Below are 23,796 nucleotides of genomic sequence, written 5' to 3' on the forward strand. Positions count from 1 at the left end.
TTGATCTTCTTTGTTGCCATTGTGAACAAGGTTTTCTTTTCCACATATCTTTTAAATGGTTATTTTGTGTATATAAATGCTGTTGGTATTTGCATGTTACTTTTTTTTAAGATTTATTTTATTTATTTATATCTTCCCACCCTCTCATTATCTGCACTTACCATCTGTTCGACTTTCTTTCAAGAGGCACTGGGAACCAAACCTGGGAACCTCTCATGTGGTAGGCAGGAGCCCAGTCACTTGAGCCATATCCATTTTCCTGCATGTTACTTTTATATTCTGATACCTTGCTGAATTCTTTAATCATTTGATTTAATCATTGGTTCATTAGGGTTTTCCAGGTATATTATCATGTCATCTGCAAAATAGAGATAGTCCTGTTTTATGTTTTTTGTTTTTACTAATTCTTCTGCCTATAATCAATTTTTCTTGTTTAATTGCATTGACTGCTACCTTCAGGTGATTTTCATGCTTCTCCTATGATTTCTAAATATTTCCTTTATATAAGAGGTTGGCAAACTACTTTTGTAAATAAAGGTTAGTGGAACATAGCCACACCTATTCATTTATGTATCATCTGTGGCTGCTTTAATGCTAAAATGGCCTAGCTGAGTAGTTGTAACAGGGACTGCATGGCACTCAAAGTCTAAAATATTTAGTATCTGGTTCTTTACAGAAAGAGTTGGCTGACCTCTGTACTATATCAACAGCTTGTCATTTATTTGATATGTTTATGCACTCTCCCTTTTCCTTGATGAAATTAGGTAATAATTTATCTATTGTATTGATTTTTTAGTTTTTAAAAATTTTAGCAAATTAATTTTATTGATATATATTAATAAAGTATAAATCTATCCAAAGTGTATAATCAGTGGTATCTGGTATAATCACATAGTTGTGCATTCATCACTTCAATTATTAGAGCATTTTCATTATTCCACTAGTAATAATAAAACAAAAAACTCAATCACCTCTTACTCTCTGCTTTTTCTGCCATACCCAGCTGCTACTCTGTTTCTGTCTCTCTAGTCTATTTGTATATATTGTAAAAAGTCTTATATATGCAATATTACCCATATTAGTATTTCACATGAGGTTTCACTCTGTTGATTTTTAATCTAAAGAATGACCAGTTATTTATTTTTAATTTGGATACTGTTTTTCTGATCGCTACCTCATAATTTTTCCTTTTCATTTTATTTTATTCCTTATACTTTTTTTACAGCTTTATTGAGGTATAATTTACATAAAACCCACCCATTGTAAACATACAGCTCATGATTTTAATAAATGTAGAATTGTACAACCATCATTGTGACCCAATTTTACAGTATTTCCAACTTTCCACACCCCCAATCCCTTGAGCTCATTTGCTGTCAGTCCTCATGTGCTTGGTTTATTTGTTGTACTTTCTCTGGCTTTTTGTTGTTAAAAAAAATTTAACGGACATAGAACATAACATTTCCTATTTAACCACTTTCAGTTATACAGTTCTCTGCCTTTTTGAGTTGGGTTTTATTTTTATTCTTCCATTTTTGTTTTTTTTTTAACAGCTTCATTGAGATATAACAACATACCATACAATTCACCTATTTAAAGAGTACAATTTGCTGGTGTGCAAACATTGCCACAGTCAATTTTAGAATATTTTTATCATCTCAAAAAGAAACTGTTACCCTTTAACTATCACCTTCTTAACTATTCTCACTCCCACCCCCACCCCTATGCAACCAATAATCAACCTTCTGTCTCTTAGATTTGCTTGTTCTAGACCTTCCATATGTATGGACTTTATATGGAATATATGGAATATATATATGTGTTATGTTTTGTTCCTGAACTCTCAAAGCCAGACACAACATAATTCTGTTGTGTCTGGCCACTTTCGTTCAATATATTATTTTTATAATTCATCCATGTGGTTGTGTGTATCAGTAATGGATTCCTTTTTATTGTTAAGTAACATTCTATGAATGTACTGCAATTTGCCCACAATTAACCTCAGCAGCAGTAGTCTGGGGCAGGAGATAAAATGCTGGGTAGATGGCCCTCCACTTGGAAGCTGGGGGAGGGAGTTCTCACTATTGTTAGCTGCACCAGTCTGGGGAAGTTTCTTCTAGCTGAGTTGGTAGAGGGAAGGGAAAGAAGTGGGTCTCGTTTCAAATACCACAGATTTTGCGGTTCTTACTGAATTTAAGTAGATTTTCTTGAGTAAATGTTTCGTTTGCTCTTACAACCATTTCTAAATACTCTTTAAAAATACTCTAAATGGTTGCTTTTACATAATTTTTACCAGTTCCACTGGGGTACAGAGTTCTTTACATGTCATGTCTGAAGTTGTTCTCTTTAATTTTTGTTGATAAGGGTGTTTAGGGCTATCATTTCTGTTCTCTTCATTGTTATTTAAGTATCCCATGGATGTATCCTTATTTTTCAGAAATTTTATTCCTTTTTTACCCAAGAGGTGTTTAATAGAAGGTTTTAACATTTCCAGGTGGAAAAAGCTTTTTTGTTTCATTTTTATATAGCAGTTTTATTGCATGGTAGTCAGAATATTGTTTGTCATATTTTTGCTTTAAGATATTTTTGAGTCTTAGTATAATCAATACTTATGAATTTTCAATGTACGCTTGAGAAGATTTTTCTATTATGGTTTGATATTCAAAATAACTATTATTGATTATGCTGCTTAGGTGTTTTATATCTTTACTTACCTTTTGCCATCTTGGCATGTGTTTTACTAAGTGGCGTATTAGTCTTCTTTTATTAGTTTCTATCTATTTTTCCTTGCAGCTCCTATAGTTTTACGTCAGTGGTTGGTTGTTTCACACATAGATATTCATAACTGGTATAGCTTCATTGTGAAATGTGGCCATTTCAATAGTTGTCCTACTCAATTAGAAATAATTTTCACATAAGACCCCAGTTTAGTGCATTAAAAATTGTTAATAAAGTATGAGAACAATAAAACAAATTGTATTTGCCCTACCTGCATTTCCCACAAAAAGGAAAAACCCTTTTTGCTTTATTTTCACTTAATAGCTGCCAAAGATCTACTTGTGGATTCAATGGAAGGAGAGGATTTTGAGAAAGAATTCTCATTTCTCAACAACCTCCTAAGTCCTGGTTCTTCAAGTACTAGTGAGTTTACCCAAGAATGCCAGACTGCATTTGGGAGCTCCAGTGGCAGTCTCACATCCCAGGAACCTTTTGTGGGGTCCAAGCCTCTTGCTCATTCTGGATTCCTTCCTTCCCAACTCTTTGACCTTGGCTTTCATGCTGCTGGACCTTTCAACAGTTAAGTGTCTACTAATCACTTGGACATGTGTGCCTTATTTTATCTTTGTGAAACAAAAGTATTTGCTGACTGATCCTAGAATCAATGAGATAAATTTTAACTTCAGTCAAATTGGGTAAAATTTGCAATCATAGCAATCATCTGGGAAAATAAATATAATCGCCACAAGAATCTCAACAAGAGTGAAAGAAAGGCCGCTTTCCTCCATTGACTTTCTCTGGCATCTTTCCTATCTAGAAAATTAACATCTTGTTTAAAATACCTGACCTGCTAAATTACTCCTGCTTCATCAGGTGATACTCTTTCATCCACCAATGGGAGCCATTATGGAAAACAAAGGAAGTGCAAAACTTGGTATGCTCTGGTTCCTATGGGTTCAGAGATCACAGGAGAAAAAGGAACCACTCTGGAGGCTGCTTCCAAAGCCTGGGAGTTGAGAACTGTGGTAGAAAGCTTGGGGCAGGGTGTTTTCCTGAGGAAAGGGTCTCCTACCTCTACTCATCTGTTGGTCCACCATCATCTGCACCTTGGGAGTCATTTTGTACTGCTCACTCCCCACATCCATATTAGTTACCAAGTCTAGTCAATTGTATTTCTAAAACATTTGCAGTTGTTTGGGGAAATAAAAAACAACTTGGATATTTATTTCAAACCCAGTTTGAAAAATATGTCTAATCTAACCCCAGCTGGGAAAAAACTTGGATGATTTGGTTAAAATATATAATTTTATGTAGATAAATTTTAAGTGTTTTATACCTCTTGTATTATAGACTCTTACCCTGGTAGCCAAAACTGGGGTACATTAAATATTTTTGCCCTTTCTTGTTTTTTTGATACTACTACTACTTCTTTAACAATAGATAATTCACTGCTTTCCTCCCCCTAGGCTGGGTCTCCCAGGGGGGATCTGAACTTCCTCATTCACACATTGATAACCAGCCAGTGCCTTCACCAAGTCCAAAGAAATTAACAAAATGTAAGTTATTATTTTAATAATTTTGCCACATTAGGAATCAGATGAATTCAGATAAATTTATTTTTAAAGATTTATTATTTATTTCTCTCCCTTCTCCCCACCCCCATCTGCTCTGTGTGTCCATTCGCTGCATATTCTTCTGTGTCTGCTTGCATTCTTGTCAGTGGAGCTGGGAACCTGTGTCTCTTTTTTTGTTGCATCATCTGGCTGCGTTAGCTCTCTGTGTGTGCCACTCCTGGGCAGGCTGCACTTTTTTTTTTTCTGCACGGGGTGGCTCTCCTTGTGGAACACACTCCTTGCATGGGGCTCCCCTGTGTGGCACCGCCTCCTTGCGCACGTCAGCACTGCACATGGGCCAGCTTACCACATGGGTTAGGAGGCCCTCGGTATTGAACCCTGGACCTCCCATATGTTAGGCAGATGCTCTACCAGTTGAGCCCAAATCTGCTTCTCCAGATAAATTTAGAAAGGATCACTTTATAGTCTTCACTTCATATTGTCCAGAAAAATATTTTACTAATAATGAGCTATTTTTAAAATGAAAGCTATTCCTGGCTACCTTTTACTGTGGAAAGCATTCAATAGAAATTATGAGCTTGTCATAGTATACTAAATTCCGTTCTGTAATCTTTTATATTTTGTGTTAAGGTTTATTGATAATGAATGCCATTAGAGAAAGAAAATGCTTTTTGATTACAGGATGCCTGTTGACAAAGAATTCAGTTCAGAACTTAGCACAGGTCCTGGCATATAGTAATTGCTACAATTATATTGAGTACTTTCCATTACTGTCTGCAGAACTGTGGTCCATGTAGTAAAAGGTAAACATAGAAAATAGATATGCTCTCTGGCTTGCAGCATTTTAGATTTATATTAATCTTATGCACTGATGTTGATTTTAAAAAATATTTTATTCGGAAAGAATTTCAAATGTACAGTAAGCATAAGTAAAAGTAGCGCAAAGAATACCTGTATACCCTTTACTGAGATCCACCTGTTATTAATATTTTACTCCACTTGTTTTGAGCAGGTTCCTCTCTTTCTTTCTCTTTCACACACACACAAAATATTTTCAAGAATATCTGTGGGAGAAAACTTTTTTTTCAAAGGTTTCCAGTCATTACTGTATGTAATAATTTTGGTGCTCAAATTGCCTTATGTTGGCCAGTGGGAGCCCTTTCAGGGCCTGCCCTTGTGTGATATTTCAATACTTTTAAATTTTAAATAATTTCAGACTTAGAGCAAAGTTGCAAAAATAAGTATTCCCATATATTCTTCACCCAGATTCCCCAAATGTTAACATTTTTACCATGTTTGCCTTACTTTCTCTCTTCATGTATATATTTGTTTTTTCTTCTGAATCTTTTGAAACTAAGTAGCAAACATAATGAATCTGAAACAGTTCTGCATTCTTGGTCTTTCCTGATCTTGACATTTTTGAAGTGTACAGTTAATTTACTTTGTAGAATATCATTTGAGTTGGTTTTATCTGATGTTTCCTGATAATCAGATTCAGATTATGCATTTTGGCAGGACTAGCAGCAGGTGAGTGCTGTTGTGCCTTATCAGTGAATTTTATCAAGAGGGACATGGTATCCATTTTATCCCATTGTTGATGATGTTAATTTTGATCACTTAGTTAAGGTGATATCTGCCAGGTTTCTCCACTATAAAATTAATACTGAATTTTTCCCTTTGTAATTAAAAAGGTATCTTGTAGGAAAATATTTGAGACTGTTTCTCATAATAGCATGTTTCTATCAAAGTTTTACCCACTGATTTGACATTCATTGATAATTTTTGCCTGAAATATTTATTATAGTGAATATTGCCAAGTGGTGATTTTTTAATTTCTTATTCCCTCATTTATTAATTGGCATACTATTTTGTGGAAAAGCTTTCCCTTATTCCCCTTATTTACTTATGTATCAGCGTAGACTCTTGGAATCCTGTTTTATGCTTTTCAATACTTTGGGGTAAGTCAGTTGGGGAATCCACAACCCCAAGCAGATCATGGATACACAGCCATGCCTCAGGGATTCAGATTATTTATGGTTATATATATATATATTTTAAATATATATATTTTTATTCCTCATTCCTCCCCCTTCATTGTTTGTGGTCACTGTGTGCTGTCTATGTCTGCTTGTTCTCTCTTTAGGAGTCACTGGAAACTGAACCCGGAACCTCCTATGTGGAAGAGAGGAGCTCAATCACCTGAGCCACCTCAGCTTCCTGGTTTGTTGTGTCTCTCATTGTCTTTCCTTTGTGTGTCTCTTTTATTGCGTCAGCTTGTTCCATCAGCTCTCTGTGCCTTCCCCGCCGTACCAGCTCATGTTCTCTAGCAGGCCTCGGGAACTGAACCTGGGACATCCTGAGTGGTAGGCAGAAGCCCAAATGCTTAAGCCATATCCACTTCCCTATGGTTATATTTAAACCAACTATAAAACTGAGTTTGTACTTTTTCATTTAAATTAGAAGAATATAAAGTAGTATATTTTAGAAATGAACATGAAAAGCAGTCTATTAGATAAGGTGCTATTTGCTTATAATTCTTGATGCTTATTTTGGGGAAAAAATCAGGATGAAAAGAAAGCTCTCTACAAAAAGATACAATAAAACTAAGCTGGCAAATTTTAATAGGAATTGACATTCTTAACATCTTTAAAATTCATTCATAGGTGCTCCCACTCAGCCATTAAGGAAATGAAAATTAAAACCAAAATATGATAATACTTACATACCAGAATAGCTAAATGAAAAAAATTCCATGTATTGTCAAGGAAGTAGAAACTGAAATTATCATACACTGCCTATGGAAGGTAAATTGGTACTACCATTTGGAAACTGTTTGGCAGTTTCTACTATACCTCGTGTTATGTACCAGACCTGTTTGGTCACAATAGAAATGCATCCATATCTTGACCAAGAATGTTTATTACCACAGCACTGTTGCAAATAGCCCCAGTGTTCCCTGAGTGGGGCACATGAACAGTAACTGGAGGGATATCACAAGGGGAACTTCTAGGGAGTTAAGTTCTGTTTCTTGGCATTTACCTTATGAAAATTAAAGTAACTTGGGCTCTTATCTCTATATGTATAATTCCACAAAATTAATTCCCTTTCTATTTGCTGTGGAGACAAGAACAGTGTACACAAGGAGACCCCCATAAAAAATGTCACTAAAACCTTAATTTCCCATTGTGACTAATGAATATAAAAACATTTCACATTTGTATTAAGCAGTACCATTTTCTGGTACTCATCAGAAACCAACAACTGCACAAGGGAGGTCAGGTATACTATGGAATGACCACATGTACTGGTTGACACCTTTTCTTCCAGCATCATTATTAATCGTCCCCCTGATGACTCTCAAGTGTCCTATCTAATGCTAAATTATATGGTTATTACTTTACAGATGAGGAAACAAGAGCCCCTGTCCAGCCACCCCCCAACATTAAGTGATTTGCCCAGTATTTCTCATTAGTAGGTAGTGTACCCAGTACTCAAAGTCAGAACATGTTTGGGTGTCACTGACACAACTTTGGGGTACCCAGAAACAGAACTGAACGCAGAGTGGTCTTCACTCTGTTCTGATCCTCGAGGCTTCAGCAGCCCAAACCCTAGCCCTCGTCTGTGCGAAGTGCTAACCGTGATTATATCAATAAATGGGGCTGCGAGAAACTGCCTTCCACCCTCTGCCCACAGTGACTGTGGTCTCATAATCCAGTTCTTTAGGTGGTCTCCTGGGTCTCACTTTCTCATGAAGCTAGCCTTCTAAGGAAGCTGATCTGACCCAGTCTCTGTGCCACTGTGCAGTCCCAGTCCTTAGCCAAAACATGCTTCCTTGAATTGATGCCACAGTGCAAATTGAAGACTATTAATAATAAGAAAAAGAGATTTTCCAGTCTCCACAGGGAGAGAAGAGGGAGCTGGTTACCAAGAAGTTGTATCGGAGATACAGTCCTCTCTATAGAATTTTTTCCCTCTCTCTCACACGGCAGGATAAAAAAGCAGCAGGATCTATAGAATATTGTACATATCAAATTTTTAAAAGATGCACATGAAAAAAAAAAAAAACCTGTAAACTGAACGACAGGTTTTGGTTGTGTTAATGTGGTGGGAATAGGGACACTTATGGCTAATTTTTTTGGTAATATTTCTTTTATAATATAGATTTTAAGGACAGAATTTATAAATGTAAAGCTTCTACTTAATAGGAACAAAGGTTACTTTTAAACTTTATCTGAGAGCCTTCTCTAAGTTACCTTAGGGTTTCTAAGAAGACTATACTACTACTTACCTTTTCACTTCTTTTTTCCAGTTTTTTTAAATTATTTTTTAAATTTATTTCTCTCCCCTCCCCCCAGTTGTCTGCTCTGTGTGTCCATTCGCTGTGTGTTCTTCTGTGACAACTTCTATCCTGATCAGTGGCACCGGGAATCTGTGTTTATTTTTGTTACGTCAGCTCTCCGTGTGTGTGGCGCCATTCTTCAGCAGGCTGCGTTTTCTTTCACGCTGGGTGGCTCTCCTTATGGGACACACTCCTTGCACGTGGGGCTCCCCTACACGGGGACACCCCTGCGTGGCAGAGCACTCCTTGTGCGCATCAGCACTGCGCATGGGCGAGCTCCACACGGGTCAAGGAGGCCCGGGGTTTGAACCACAGACCTCCCATGTGGTAAGCAGACGCCTTACCCATTGGGCCAAGTCTGCTTCCCTACCTTTCCACTTTTAACTCAAGTTCTCAAAGCACCTTGCAATTACTTAAATATCATGACCCTGGGCAAAGCTCAGGTATCTGCATTAGCTTTTCAAAATTATCAAGAAAGGATATAATAGTTTATTCTTGTCAGTTGTCTTCAATTTCCTTGATTCAAAAGAATCATCCACTTTAAAATCATAAAAGTAATTTTTAAAAAGTTATTTCAAAAAGCTACAACTCTTTAATGTGTTTCTTTTTTTCTAGCCCCCAACAATGCTACCCAAGACATGTCAGCCTGGTTCAATCTATTTGCAGACTTGGATCCACTTTCAAACCCAGATGCCATTGGACACTCAGATGATGAACTTCTTAATGCTTGACTGAAGTTACAATGTCATTTCAGTGGCTGTGAGATATCATTTTTGCAACATATTTCTTTTGTGGAATTTTCTATTGTAATCCACACACAATGCATGGTGTTTACAAGTGTTAACATGTCAGCCAACTTTAGACAGATGGTAAGGATCACATTTGCATCTATTGAGTACACCTTTAATATCCTGAATTTGTGACTTTGATATGTGGAAAACATTAGAAATTACAAAAGAGTTAAGATACCAAAATTAATTTTTTAAAAATAACTAGAAATAATTGTTAGTGAGGAGTTGGACTTATTTCTTTGGAAAGCCTTTAATGTATAAGTTGCCCCGCTGGCTATGAGAATTCTACCTGTAGATAAAAGACATGTGGTTTGGGGTTAGTTTTTAAATAAAATAGTGGCAGGGGATGCTATCTGTTATGGAAATAAGTGCTAGAACCAGATCAGCTTTGTCATTAATTAGAAAAGTCAAGTAAGATATAAGAACTCAATTTTTAAAATGAAATCAAAGAGAAACTTGGTGCTTGTTTTTATCTATTTGGAGGCTAAAATTTAATGTTACCTAGTTTTTTATTCATAAAAAATCACAGACACCCCCTCCCCCAATTCCATTATTCAGTTTTCATGGGGAGTGTACCAGGATGTTTAATTTACTAAACCCATCCTCATGGAAATGAAAACTCTCTCTTCCCAGCTCATAAACCACAAGCATGTTCAGTAATATTCAAAACATTATACAGGTGTCAGGCCTGGTTTTGTACACACTGATGTAAAGTACGTAGTATTCATGTTCTTCCAGAAAAGAAAACAAGGGTAGGATACTCCCTAAGTGACTGCCAATAGCCCTCCTGAAAATACCCAGGAACTTCTACCTGAGAGAGAGAAAATTTTAAACACCCTATCCTTAAAAATATTTGTCTACTCATCCCATATTTCTTGACATGATTTAACCTGGAATGCTTGCTGGCAGAAATATAGAAAGCTCTGCACAATCAGTAAAGGAATGACTCATTTTTCCACTTCTTTCTGTGGTTAACATCACTCCTATCCACAGCAGTCTGGCCTAACTTGGCTCGTAATAGCCCACAAGCTCTCTAAAAATCACTACTGGTCAAGTACTGCATAGGCTGGAAAGACAACATCTGAGAGTCAGAAACAAGGACTTGGGAAAAGAACATTAAGAGTCTTTCTTCAAGATCTTTTCACATGCTTATTTCTGTTTCTTTATTTGATAGTAACAAGCTGTTATTTATCCCTTCAGAAGTATTTTTTCTCTATTTGTGAAATTTCCCAGAATGCAATATTGTCTTTGTTCTGCCAAGGTGCAATTACTAAGGATTATGACTACAAATCACAATCTAAATTCTATAACCATGGTAACTGTGGTGCTTTGTTTAGATTGAGGGCCCCAAACTAATGCTAACCGTTTATCTTCAGTTTGTGTCATTTTTCTTTGCAATGGTAGCTTTACTTATGTCTTAGTTCAAAGATCTCTATATAGCTCCCTCACATGGATGCAGAGCAGTTCTTACTATCTGGGATAAATGAAGACACCTCAATGTGAAAGAAAACCAGTAGCCTCTCCAAGCCAGAAGCCTGAATCCCAGATATGAATGTGAAGAGATAGTGTCCTAAGTTTTCTAAGTGTAAAGGTTCTTAAAAAGTAGAAACATACAAGAGATTTTTGTTATTCAGTTCTTAGTTTCTCTAACTTCTCTTTCAGCAAAGAATATATATGTAGTAGTTACCCATTTAACACAGAAGCCACATTACTGCTTTAGCAAGTACTTAAAATTTCAACAAGGTCTAACTACTCCTTTTTAATACCACACTGAAAACATTATTAAAATGGAGGTAACCATAATTTCTCAGAATTAGCTATTTCAATTCAACCATTAATTTCAGGATTATAAAGAATGAATTTTGCTGTATTAAACCTTGATTGCTAATATAGGAAATCAACTACATATCCAGTAAGGATAGGAAGGTCAAGCTAAGTATAACAGATGGTATTTGTTTCAATCTAGATCATCTAATAAGTAAATTAACCTTAACCAAGGGTAGGTTGATAGCTCTGTTTTTAAAATTAATACTTTTTATATTAAATGGGGGGAAAACACCTGTATTTTTATTCTTTTAATACCAGATTAGAATGCATTTAACCGTAGAAAAGTCCCAGAAAAATTAAAATTTGCCTACTCTTTTTACACAACCACTTTACAGGACAGCCAGGAATACCAGGGCATTTTAAGACAAGAACAGTGTTTATTTTTTTTGGAAATCTTTAATTGTAGAACATAGCTCTGATATGATCAGAAACAAACTATCTCACAAAATAGGTTTTTGTACTTGCACAATGAAAAAAAGTATTTGTATTTTAACTATGGATATTTCCTATAACTTACCTTTATAGATCCATCTAGAACTGTAGGCCTTACAGCATTAGAACAGAAAGTTTTGAGTGTGCTCTATTTTTCTGATTCTCTTTTAATAAACACTACAAACGGCATAAAACAAAAAAAGTTTGTTTCTTAAAGTGTTCAATACAAATCCAATTATTGGTTTGTTTCCCCTATTCACAAACTGGGTTTTACTTTCCTACCCAAGTAGATTAAATTGATAAAGATACCTCAGAATGAAAATAAAACAAGTAATTTATATCCTTGTGAGGCTGTTTCTAATTTACTTCATACAGAAGGGGAATACAGAAGATATGAGAACTAACAGACTGTTTTTTGTGTAAATACTCTCAGTAACAAAATACAAATGATCAATATTCAAATTTTGACTCTAAAAACACTAACTAATGAAATATAAGCCATAGTATTTAACCTGATTTACTGAAGGCAGGAATAAAAAAAGAAAGCCAACATTGATCCCATTTATTTCTATATTCCATAGAGTTAGCGGGCCCAGGATTTCTTTACTTGAGCAATGAAGCACCAGAATCTAAGATGTAGAAATTAAACAAGGAAGGAAACACAAACTTTAAAATATTAACTAATTCAGCAGTACTCCATTTGAAACATACAAGTAAGGCATTTAAAATCTACCACAGTAAAGTGTTTAAATACTGCAAAGGAAACCTGAGGAACAGGATGGGTAGAAAAATGTTGGTTTGTTAGGATGGGTTACATCCATAAGCCCAATATAAAATATCTTCTATCTTTTGTGTATAATGTAAAAGAAGATTAGAGTTCAGTAAAAAATAGTTCTTGCCATTCAAAGTCAAGACATGGTTCTTCACTCAGCAGTGCAAATAAACCAATGCAACTGCCAGCAAGTTGTAAATACAAAAATGGTAAAGATCTGGTTGGTGTTAACAGGTAAGACAGAAGCATGCATTTCAAAGTAATACCCTCTCACTTTAAAGTCTGGAACAGCAAAAACTAGAAATCACCCACAGCCCTACCAGCCAGAGATAACTCACTTTATACTGTGTATTTGTTTACTTTTTGTAGTGCCTTTAGGCACACATATGAATTAAATTGTGATCCAGGTGATTTCATTTCCTTGTCCTCACTCTGAAATGGGCATGCCAAGTTATTGAGATGAAGAAATGAACTTTATAAATCTTTTCTTCAAAAAGTCAGGTTTAGGGAAGCAGATGTGGCTCAAGCAATTGAGCTCCTGCCTACCACATAGGAGGTCCCGGGTTCAGTTCCCAATGCCTCCTGGAGAAGACAAGCAAGACAGCAAGCTGGTGCAATGGGCTGGCATGGTGAGCTGATGCAACAAGGAGACACAAAAAGGAAACAATGAGATATACAACAAAGCAGGGAGCAGAGGTGGCTCTAGCAACTGAGCACCTCTCTCCCACATGGGAAGTCCCAAGATTCCACTCCCAGTGACTCCTAAAGAGAAGACAAGCAGGCATAGAGAGCACACAGGAAATGAACACAGAGACAGTGCAAATAAGGCAGGGGGAAAGGGAAATAATTATTTTTAGAAAAGGTTTAAAGAGTACACCAAAAATATGACTTAAGTTGATTTCTACCTCTCTAAAAGAAGTGTTCCCAAATTAAAGATTTCTCTGAATTTCTGCAGCTACAGCAACATTTAAAACCAGAGAGCAGGAGGATTTGTATTACTAACTTCCTTGGCAGTATGACCATGGATAAGTTACTTAACCTAATTCCAATTTTTTCATCTATTAGACAGTAAAAATAGTATCTACTTTAACAGGGTTATTGTAAAGATAATTATTGGCAGTAACAGAGCCTGGCATTTGGCAAGCTATAAGTAAATGTTAACCTGTTTTTATTGTGATTTCAACTCAACATCCTAAGATAAAAGGAATTTTACAGTACCACTCTCCATGATCAAACACCCTTGAAATAAACTTAACCTAGCAAAATATAAAGGAGATAATATTTGTTTTAGAAGTTATGCTATTTTATATTCACTAGCCAATTTAATTGACAGCATTGTCAGCATTTCCTTAATCTCATAAGCAAACATTAAAAAAGGCGACTTCCTTGCCCAAGATTGCATGACCATTAAGCAGCTGAGTCACAATATCCAAACTGTACCCCTACATCTACCACTCTCTGGTTTTCCTCTCAGTCATCCTAATGATCTCAAACATTATTGCTAAAGACATGCGGCTGAGACAAATAATAATATTTATGGTTTTTAACCATTAGAGTTTCAATGATAGTCTTCTATAAAACACAATGATTTGCTAATGACTCAGCAGGACTAATAATCCATGCTCGTATATAAAGCCAAGCAAAGTTATAATATATGGGGATAAATTTGCAGTTTGAAGAGGATGCAAGTGTTTGAAAGTTATTAAATAAAAAGTGAATAAAAGGGAAGCAGAACCAATGTCTTAAAGATTCCAGTCTCATCTGTGCATTAAGATGCTGGACCAACCCAAAGACATGCATCGACATCAAAAGTAATGTTTTCAAATTGCTTTGATTATAACTCACGGAAATACATTTTACAATACCACCTATTATGTATCTATCCATGTGTATATCTTTTTTTTTTTTTAAAGATTTATTTATTCTCTCCCCTTCCCCCCCACCCTGGTTGTCCGTTCTCTGTGTCTATTTGCTGCGTTGTTGTCAGCGGCACACGAATCTGTGTTTCTTTTTGTTGCATCATCTTGTTGTGTCAGCTCTCCGTGTGTGTGGCACCACTCCTGGGCAGGCTGTACTTTCTTTTGCACTGGGCAGCTCTCCTTACGGGGCAAACTCCTTGTGCGTGGGGCTCCCCTACATGGGGGACACCCCTGCGTGGCACAGCACTCCTTACGCGCATCAGCACTGCGCATGGGCCAGCTCCACACAGTTCAAGGAGGCCGGGGGTTTGAACTGCAGACCTCCCATGTGGTAGACAGACGCCCTAACCACTGGGCAAAGTCCACTGCTGATGTGTGTATCTTTAACAAACGTTGTACCCACAAAAAATATTCTCATTGTCAATATATTCTTATGTTTTTCATTCTCTTTCTCTTGAACATTGAACCAGAGATATGAAAGCTATCTGTATTATCTTACTATGTTTTAGTAGAGGCTTAACAAGTATTTATAAAGTAGGTCTAATCTTAGAAAAGAAGAACTGCTATTTGATAAGACACTGGCAGGGAATTGCTATTAAGAGAATATTTCACACACTACTAAAAAGTAAACAATGGGAAAGAATCACTATTGGCCTAAAAACTTTTTTGTGTGTGTGGTAAATTTAATACTACTGAACCAAAGCAAAAAAATTAAATCAATCAAATGGGGGGATAAAAATCTACACAATTTGAGAGGTAAAAATGAAGAGATTACACTTTAGCTAATCCTCTGTTGTACTAAATATGCTCTTCTCAATTTCTTTAAGGATGGAGGGAGAAGACTGAAGGAAAGGAGAAAACTTTGTGTGCCATTTTGAGAGATGCTCTTTGCATCTGACATTGTGAAATGATAATGTGGCTATTACACACACACACACACACACGTAATCCCCAAACCCTGCTTTTTTCCCCCTAGCTGTGTTGTATGGATACACATTAAACCACTCAGCCTAAACTGTCTTGCATAAATAAACCATCACCATAAAGGGGGATATGGTTGGTTTAGCAAGAATGAATTAACAAAGCAAAACAAACCTCTTCTATACTTCAAAATGAAATTAAGCAACCACCCCTGCTAAAATCTCTCAAACTCTGAGATAAATATATTTCTTACACACATATGTATCTTTTCAGTGTGCTTGCTTATATTTGTAATGTCTGCTTAGCACTTACCAAAAAATCAGGTACATTCAAGTTCCAGATCAACTGAGAAGGTTAGCAAAGAGGTAACAATTGACATTTATTATGCTACTTAATACACACCCATTTTTATATCAATTTGTGAAAGAGAACCCATACTTATAAGTTGTTTTAGGCTACAAATGTCTGGAAAGAAAGATAATTTGAATTTTCAAGGCAATATTTATATAGTACACAGGAAAAAACTCAAGAACAGACACTATTGAAGATAAAAGTTATATTTTCTTGTGAGGCAGCAACCAAGCATTCAGGTACAGGGAATACATAAGTACATAGTAACAATATTTATCACCATTGGAAATGCTGATTTTTAGGAGAATTTTTTAGAAAAACAAATTTTTAAAAAATTGTTTTTAAAAAAGATTTATACAACTTCAACAAACGAAAGATGCAGAGTTTTAAAAAACAAATTATATTCTTCAACAGGATTGTATAAACAAAACATTGTTCAGGGCTGCTCTGCTTATCCTTAACTTAGGTAGAGTAAAACTTAAACCTTAAAGTGCAGAATTAAGTATTCTCAGCTTTATTATGTACTTCCTTCGGTCTGGTTTTGGACATTAAAATTCCAAGCATTAAGGAAAGAATCTTAAGTTTAGAACAGTAATGGCAATTTTTCTTTCATTTCCTTTAACAAAAAGAAAATCTTGACAAGTCCTAATATTGGACATACAGAAGGTTTTACATTATGTCATTTTTTAATACCTTCTTCCAGTAAAAGCCAACCACAAAAAATTTAAAAAACGCCTTTCATGTTGCCCACAGTTAGCAATAGCACCTTCTATAAGGCTGATTTGGCTTGTGGTCATAAATACAAGAAGAATTCTGAACAAAATGAAGACACTAGTTAAAAAATAATTTTGGCTTCCATGCTTAACAACTTAAGAAATAAAACCACTATCTTTTAAAACATAATTGCTCACAAAACCCATTACAATAGACTCAGTCATGATTAGAAACAGTAAATTTCTATAAATTTTATCATCAAAAGGAAGAAATTTGCTTAAGGGTAAAAATAACTGAGATTGAAAACATGAACAATAACCAGAGAATAGAGCCTTTTCCTTAAAGTTACATGCCATGCACGTCTTTATTACAATGGAAGTAAAATTTTAAAAATTTATATTTCCATTGAGGCTATTTTAATTTATTTATGTTTTGTCCAGTTTTCTACAAGATAACATGATAACAAGGAACGGAACTGTAGAAAACAATATTATGCATTCTATTGTGAACAGACCCCTTTACGACTGTGAACTAATAAGGGTTAAAAAAAAAATAGCTGAATCAATCTATAATTTTTTTTCAAGACTGCAATAAAGCATATATGCTTAAAAATTAGCCCTTTGGCACTGGCAGTTAGGGTTGTTTGTACCTTGTACCTTTCTTATCAAATCTCAGGCTCTCTTCCTCCCAAACCTAAGCGGACTTGTTTGGTTGTCATACAATTCATTTACCTGCACATTCATTCTCCTTAGAACCTAACATTAGACTTGAAGTTCTGCTTACAAGTGATTTTGTAAACAATGAATCTTAAACTTGTTTTTCCATTCCAATTTTAAATTAAGATTAAGGATATCTGGAACTCTACAAAAAAGTGTGAATTAAACATGCACAACAGGGGAAAATGTTTACAAAGTGGCATGTTAAAAACCCTGGTGACTGGTAGGGATGAAGAGAGAAGAGGAAAGCAAGAATAAAGCAAGGAGAAGAGTATAGTTTTAAGATAATTCAGGTAATCCAAGAACTTTTTTTTTAAACCTTGTATTTCATTTCCTCTTCCACCATCCACACAAATTCACCAGATTTTAGTTTTACTGTTTCTGCATTTCTGAAAAAGCAGATATTCTGCGGTAGAATGGCAAAGTCAAAAGGCATAAGGGAGAACGAGGTTCTCAAAAAACGAATCAACTAGAAAATTTGTATCGGGAATAACTGAGCTTTTACTGCTTTAGAAGGCATAATGTACTAGTCCCAAGTAAATTGGTTTTGCATGGAAAAGTGCCAAAGTCCACTGGTCCAACCACCTAAAACCTGACAGGTTTATTCAAGTGTTAGAATTTATCTGATTTATCTAATAATATCTCCACTTTGAACTTACAACACATATTTTTAAATTATTTAGCTGTTTTAAAGGTACACAAGTATAAGTAGTCTTTTTAGAAGATTTATTGCTACCACTAGGTTTTCCTTGATGGGGTAATGTCTGGACAAACTGACATATTGACTGTGAAGGAACAGTATCTCTTTTACAAGTATTTAAAATTTTATTCTGCCTATAATATGTATAGGAACATCCAATTTTAGCATCATAGGGTAGTATATAAATATCTTAGAGGGATGCCTTTTATCAAAACTGTCACTGAAACTCATTTTTAAAAAGAGCTGCTCCTTATTTTTACTACCACATACCCAGAACTGAAATACCTATTATCATGTTATTCATATTAGGATGAGCCCAAATCCCAAATCACACAGATTTTTCAGAGATGCTTGTTGTTTATGTTCATTGTTTATGTTCTAAAGCTCTCCTTGTCTGTTTTCCTCATTGTGTGGAATGTCAGAGGGAAAACTAGCAAATCTATAGGCAACATATGTCAGTGCTAGCCACCATAAAGAAAACGTCAGTCACAAGATTCTGTGGCTGTGGATTACTACTCAATGGATTACACTTATGGCAAACTATTAATCCTGACCAAATCCACAAGACAACAGCATCACAAAAAGCAAAGGAGGGAATCCATGCACAGCCATTTTAGGATCTTTTGGGGCTATGATACAGTGATGATTACCTGTGGTAAAGGAGGAGATCATGTAGTATATATTTTCCAGAAAAGCAAAGGGGATCCTTACTTCTAGCTAGCAATCGACACTGGGTAGTTTCCTTTTGGCTTGCTGATTTTTAAACCAAGTTCCAATGATGGGAGAGACCATGTTAAAGCGCCTGTCTCCAGACTATAACTTTTCTGACCATATGGTGAAATATGTACAGGAGTAGTGACGAAAACAGCAGTTTTACAAATATTTCACCCAAAGCACAAAGTTCTGACATCAAAAAACATAAATCACATAATATAGTGATATTGCTTTTTATCTCTTTTCATATATACTTGGTTCAATGTATTTACCTATCAAATCTTGTTTGGAAGAAGAACATATTCATGAGATTAAGATTGCTGGGAAAATGTCAACAGTCCCTTTGGTCCCAAAGCTGGAAACAGTTGAGAAAAGCACATATCTAGAAAGGGAAACAAGAAACAGAGGCCACCAAATAATCTTTTGAACATCCTGTTTGCTATGTTTCAGAAAATGTAACATTGGTATTATAAAATAGTCATTTTCATATAAAAGATGGTTCTTGCAGCATCATTCACGTCTCCCCTCAGGAATCATGTTTGCAGGGATCAGGGATTTTTTTTTTTTTTTTTAAGAAGTCTAATTTGAAAATGAAAAGCAATGTACAGTTGGCCATCCAAAAGTAAAGAATAAGACCTTTTTAAAATTTCAATTAATGCTTTAAAAAAAGCAGGCTAAGAACTGAAGGTTGGACTTCAAGAGTGGGGCAGAGCCATCAGAGGGGCTGCTTTCTTCCAGAAGCTTCACTGTCACATGTCAACAGCAGGAAGCTGGACCACATCACAGCCAACTGCAAGCGCAAGATGCTGTCATAGTCAAGTGATCTGAGGAGGTTCTCAGTTTTCCAGAACAATGGACACGCAGCACTGGGACCTATCCTTCTGCTTCCTCAATTGGTTCTGGTGGTGGGTGCAGAGAGGCCGATGGTATGACTGTACTCGTTCCTCGAGAGACTCGGTCTTGCTCTGTGTTTGTAGACAGGGAGGCTACAGCAATAGGCTGCAGCAGGGTGGTCGTCATGCCCGTGGTGACGGTCAAGCTGTGGCCAGAGCCCTTGAGGGTAAGATCTGGTGTGGGAAGGAGTGGCTTGAGGATACTGACAAGGCAGAAAGCAGAGCCACTTTTAGGAATGAAATTCACCTTGTTCTTGTCAGGACAGTAAAAGGCTGGGATTTCATGAAGTTGTTTTGGCCTAGACATAAAACAGACAACCCAATATGTTTAAGTCATGCTAGAAGGAGTTCTTTTACTTTTTAAAAAGCAGATAACAGATATATAAAAGGAATGCAAAGCTGGAACTACTTGTCAAAAGCTTCAAATGCCAAGAACCAAAGCAATATTAGACATATGATTCAAAACATGTATCTCAGAATGCCAAAGGCAAACATTCATCATTCCTGCTTTCAGTTCCCTGGTTAAGTCTGTCATAACCACACAGGTGGCTCAGAATAGTGACCACTGCAATTTCAGTCCAGATATAAGATAGGTAATATGAATAATGAATTATCTAAAGCGAAAGAAAATCTAGATGTTTAAAGACAAAAATAAGTTGTGCACTATCATAATTTTTCTAAGGTTTGCACTGTTTTGAAAGGAGAAGGCATGGAAATTGATAATCTACAAAGTCAATCACTGTTAAGTTCTACCACTGCATGATTAAATTTGGTAAGGATAGGTTTTTAAGTTTTCTTAAAAAATATGACAAACAACTCTGAGTTAACCATGCTAGGTTTTCTGATCAAGATAATGCAAATGTTTTTGTAACCAAAATAAAGCAAATGGTAGTCATTTGCTTTGGACATTTTGATTGAAGCCAAATTCTTCCCTGTCCCCAGGTGCTGCTGAAAATAACCCAAAGAGTTGAAAAGGATACTGGTGTTAAATTTTTCATGTTTTTTTCATGAAACACTATTAAGTTGTTAAAATAACATATTAGTGCCACCCAAGTAAAAAGAAATTAAGGTGGTATGGAGGCTTACAGCTATGCACCCAAAAAAACCCAAACACGTTCTTAAACTTAATCCATTTCTGTGGGTCTGAACCCATTATAAGTAGGACCTTTTGATGTGGTTACTTCAGTTAAGGGGTGTCCCAACTCAATCAGGATGGGTCTTAATCCTACTATTGGAGTCCTTCATAAGCAAAATGAAATTCAGACAGAAAGCCACAAAGGGAGAAGAACCTGGAGAAGGCACCATCTACATTGGGACCAGGGATAACTGGTGGCCAGTTCCAGATTGCCAGTCTTTAGGAAGAAAGCATCACCGTGATTAGACTCCTTATAGCCTCAAAACTGTGAGGCAATAAATATCCACTGTTTAAGCCAACCCACTGCATGGTATTTGCTTTGGAAGCCAGAAAAATAAAACAGTGGGAGAACCTAAATAAATCAAGACTCAGGTGGAAAGTTCGATCATATGACCAAGTAAGGTTATTATCTCCCCATAGGACAATTCAGTTCAATAAAAATCCTACTGTGCCAAGTCTGCACTGGATACTGAAGACACAAAGATGAAACATGAACCCTGCCCGAAAGCTCACACTCTACATGGGGAAAATGGATTAAAATTGTAGTTCTTGGTAGAGGGGGATGCTGGAGACAGAACTGTATTTAAAAATAATTAGTGTTTATAGTTTTGTGTATTTTATTTTATGCATTTCTAAACATTATCCTGAGAAGGAACCCATAAAGCTTCACCAAACTATCAAAGGGAAAGGGGTCCATAGCACAAAGAAGTTTAAGGACTTCTGGAAGAGGATCTGATGGATATGATAAGATGGTTTGTAAAAGGGAGTGGACAACCTGAGAGTTTCATAGGAAAGAAAGCTTTCCAAAGGAAGTAAGATCTGAACTGGGATTTGAACAATTGAGAAAACAAGAGACCTAGGGAGTGGGTGGAAATGTATGTTCAAATAAGACAGTGTTGGCGGCGGACTTGGCCCAGTGGTTAGGGCGTCCGTCTACCACATGGGAGGTCCGCGGTTCAAACCCTGGGCCTCCTTGACCCGTGTGGAGCTGGCCCATGCGCAGTGCTGATGTGCGCAAAGAGTGTCGTGCCACGCAGGGGTGTCCTACGCGGAGCCCCACGCACAAGGAGTGCGCCCGTAAGGAGAACCGCCCAGTGCGAAAGAAAGTGCAGCCTGCCCAGGAACGGTGCCGCCCACACAGAGAGCTGACACAACAAGATGATGCAACAAAAAGAAACACAGATTCCCATGCCGCTGACAACAAGAGAAGCGGACAAAGAAGATGCAGCAAATAGACACAGAGAACAGACAACCGGGGTGGAGGAAGAAGGAGAAATAAAGAAATAAATCTTAAAAAAAAAAAAAAAAGACTGTTTGGGAAAGGCAGATTTTACTGATAGTCAATACTAGAGAGAGGCTTTGATCAAGATGGTGGAGTGAGATGCTGCAGGACTCAGTCCCCCACAGAAGTTTCAAACAACTAGCAAGAACTGGCAGAAACATCCTTTTCAAAGTTCAGAAAACATTTAAAGGACTGCAGTAATAGGGCATGCATCAAGCCAAGAAAAAGGTTACTTAAAAGCAGCAGGATCCCATGGTGTCCTGGCTGGACCCTCCCCCACCCCGCCCTCCCTGGCTTGGTGTGGAACCAGCCTATGCTCCCAGCATGGATCCCTTGCCCCAGGTTTCCAAAGGAGCACGGTAACCCTTCATACAGACTGGGAGCATGTGTGTCTGGCCCAATCTGCCTGGTGGAACAAGGATATTTGTTCCATTCCAGAACTTTTCCTACATGTGCTAGGATGCTCACTGAACTCTCTAACAGAAAGCTGAGGGAAAAGAGCGAGCCGGGCTGCCTGGAGAAAGAGATTGCTAGCTGTAGGACATAGAATACAGTGCCCGGAACTGTGGGGAAATAGTTTTTAGGGAAGAGGAGACATTTGGAACCATGTAAATGGGGGAATTCCCAGGGCCACATGTACATGCCTAAGACAAGACTGCAGAAATGGTTGGGGAGCCCTACACTCGGGCCTGGAGCTAGTCTCTAAACTCACTGTATGGAGAAGCACTGAAGGAGAACACTGGTACAGGTCAATCTGCAAAGATTAGGAAAGGTGTTATTTATTTTTTGTTGTTTGTTCCTGGCATTCAAGGAAAGCTCTGTCATATCTGGATACAAGCTTAAAGAACAGAAGCCTCAGAGATTAAATTCCAGCAGTAGCACATTAAAATATAAGTAAGCCCAGCTTTCAACAAAAGGTTACAAAATATACAAGGAAACAGGGAGCCATGGCCCAGGCAATGGAGAAGATTAAAGCATCAAGAAACCACCAATGCAGAGGACCAATCCTGGGACATATAAGACAAAGACTTCTAAAAAATGTTCCTAAATATGCTCACTAAACTAAAAGACAACATGGACAAAGTACTAAAGGAAATCAGAGAATGACAGATGAACACAAAGAGACTACCAACAGAGAAACAGAAATTACGAAAAGGAACCATACAGAGCTGAAGGCCATAGTTAACCCAAGAAGGTTTCAGTAAGCAGATTGGAGAAGACAGAAGAAAGAATAGAGAACCTGAAGAAAGGACAATTGAAGTCATTGTCTGAGGAGCACAAAGAACAAATGAAGAAAAGTGAACAGAGCCTGAGGAACCTGTGAGATACCATGAAGCATATCAATATATGAATTATGGGAGTCCCAGAAGGAGAAAGGCAGAGAGAATTCAAAGAATAGCTGAAAACTTCCCAGATTTAATGATAGATGTGAATATATACAAGTAAGCCTTTAAATGACCTTCAGACTGGCTAAACCCAAGTACCCATGCTCAGCATATTATAATCAAAATGGTGAATGCAAAAGTTAAACAGTGGTTATGCATTTAATGAATGATTTTGCTGTAAACCTACTTCTATTTTTTTTTTAACACTACCTTTGGGGTGAGAAAAAGAATTCTAAAAGCTGCAAGAGGGAAGTAACATGTCATGTACAAGGGATCCTCAATAAGATTAGATGCAAGAAGGCAGTGAGAAGGCATATTTAAAATGCTGAAAACAAAAAGGTGCCAACTAAGAATTCTATTTCCAGCAAAACTGTCTTTCACAAATGAGGGAGTTCTCCACTACTAAACTGACTCTATTAGGGATGCTAGAGGTTGAAAGGGAAGGACAATGGACAACCGATCAAAGCCCCATGAAGAAATAAAAATCTCCAGTATGGATAACAACACTGGAAAATAGAAATGCCAGTACTATTTTTACTTCCCATAGGATTTACATGGCAAATACATAAAATGTAATAATAAAACAGGGGTTTGTGACTCAAAATACATAAAT

At 36.8% G+C, this 23,796-nt stretch overlaps 2 protein-coding genes across 10 annotated transcripts in view; one reads left to right on the top strand and one right to left on the bottom strand.

The window, feature by feature from the left end:
* Nucleotides 1-11,883, top strand: part of ICA1L (islet cell autoantigen 1 like) — a 98,191-nt gene extending 86,308 nt beyond the window's left edge. For 8 of the 9 annotated variants that reach the window (XM_058300359.2, XM_071216179.1, XM_071216177.1 and 5 more), the window contains 3 exons: nucleotides 3,043-3,297; nucleotides 4,185-4,274; nucleotides 9,247-11,883. In XM_058300359.2, the coding sequence (XP_058156342.1) occupies nucleotides 3,043-3,297; nucleotides 4,185-4,274; nucleotides 9,247-9,362 (461 nt within the window). In that variant the 3' untranslated portion in view covers nucleotides 9,363-11,883. Of the gene's footprint in view, nucleotides 1-3,042; nucleotides 3,298-4,184; nucleotides 4,275-6,435; nucleotides 6,513-9,246 lie in introns of those variants that run through there. The other variant, XM_071216180.1, reaches the window with a different exon arrangement.
* Nucleotides 11,884-15,834: 3,951 nt separating this feature from the next.
* The window catches only part of FAM117B (family with sequence similarity 117 member B), a 171,174-nt gene continuing 163,212 nt past the window's right edge, over nucleotides 15,835-23,796 (bottom strand). Inside the window, exon 8 of the mRNA XM_004458869.5 lies at nucleotides 15,835-19,680. Coding sequence (XP_004458926.2) covers nucleotides 19,362-19,680 — 319 coding nt within the window. The 3' untranslated portion in view covers nucleotides 15,835-19,361. The remainder of the gene's footprint in view (nucleotides 19,681-23,796) is intronic.

Source organism: Dasypus novemcinctus, chromosome 7, assembly GCF_030445035.2.
Source record: "Dasypus novemcinctus isolate mDasNov1 chromosome 7, mDasNov1.1.hap2, whole genome shotgun sequence".
In the NCBI taxonomy this organism is placed as follows: Eukaryota; Metazoa; Chordata; class Mammalia; order Cingulata; family Dasypodidae; genus Dasypus; species Dasypus novemcinctus.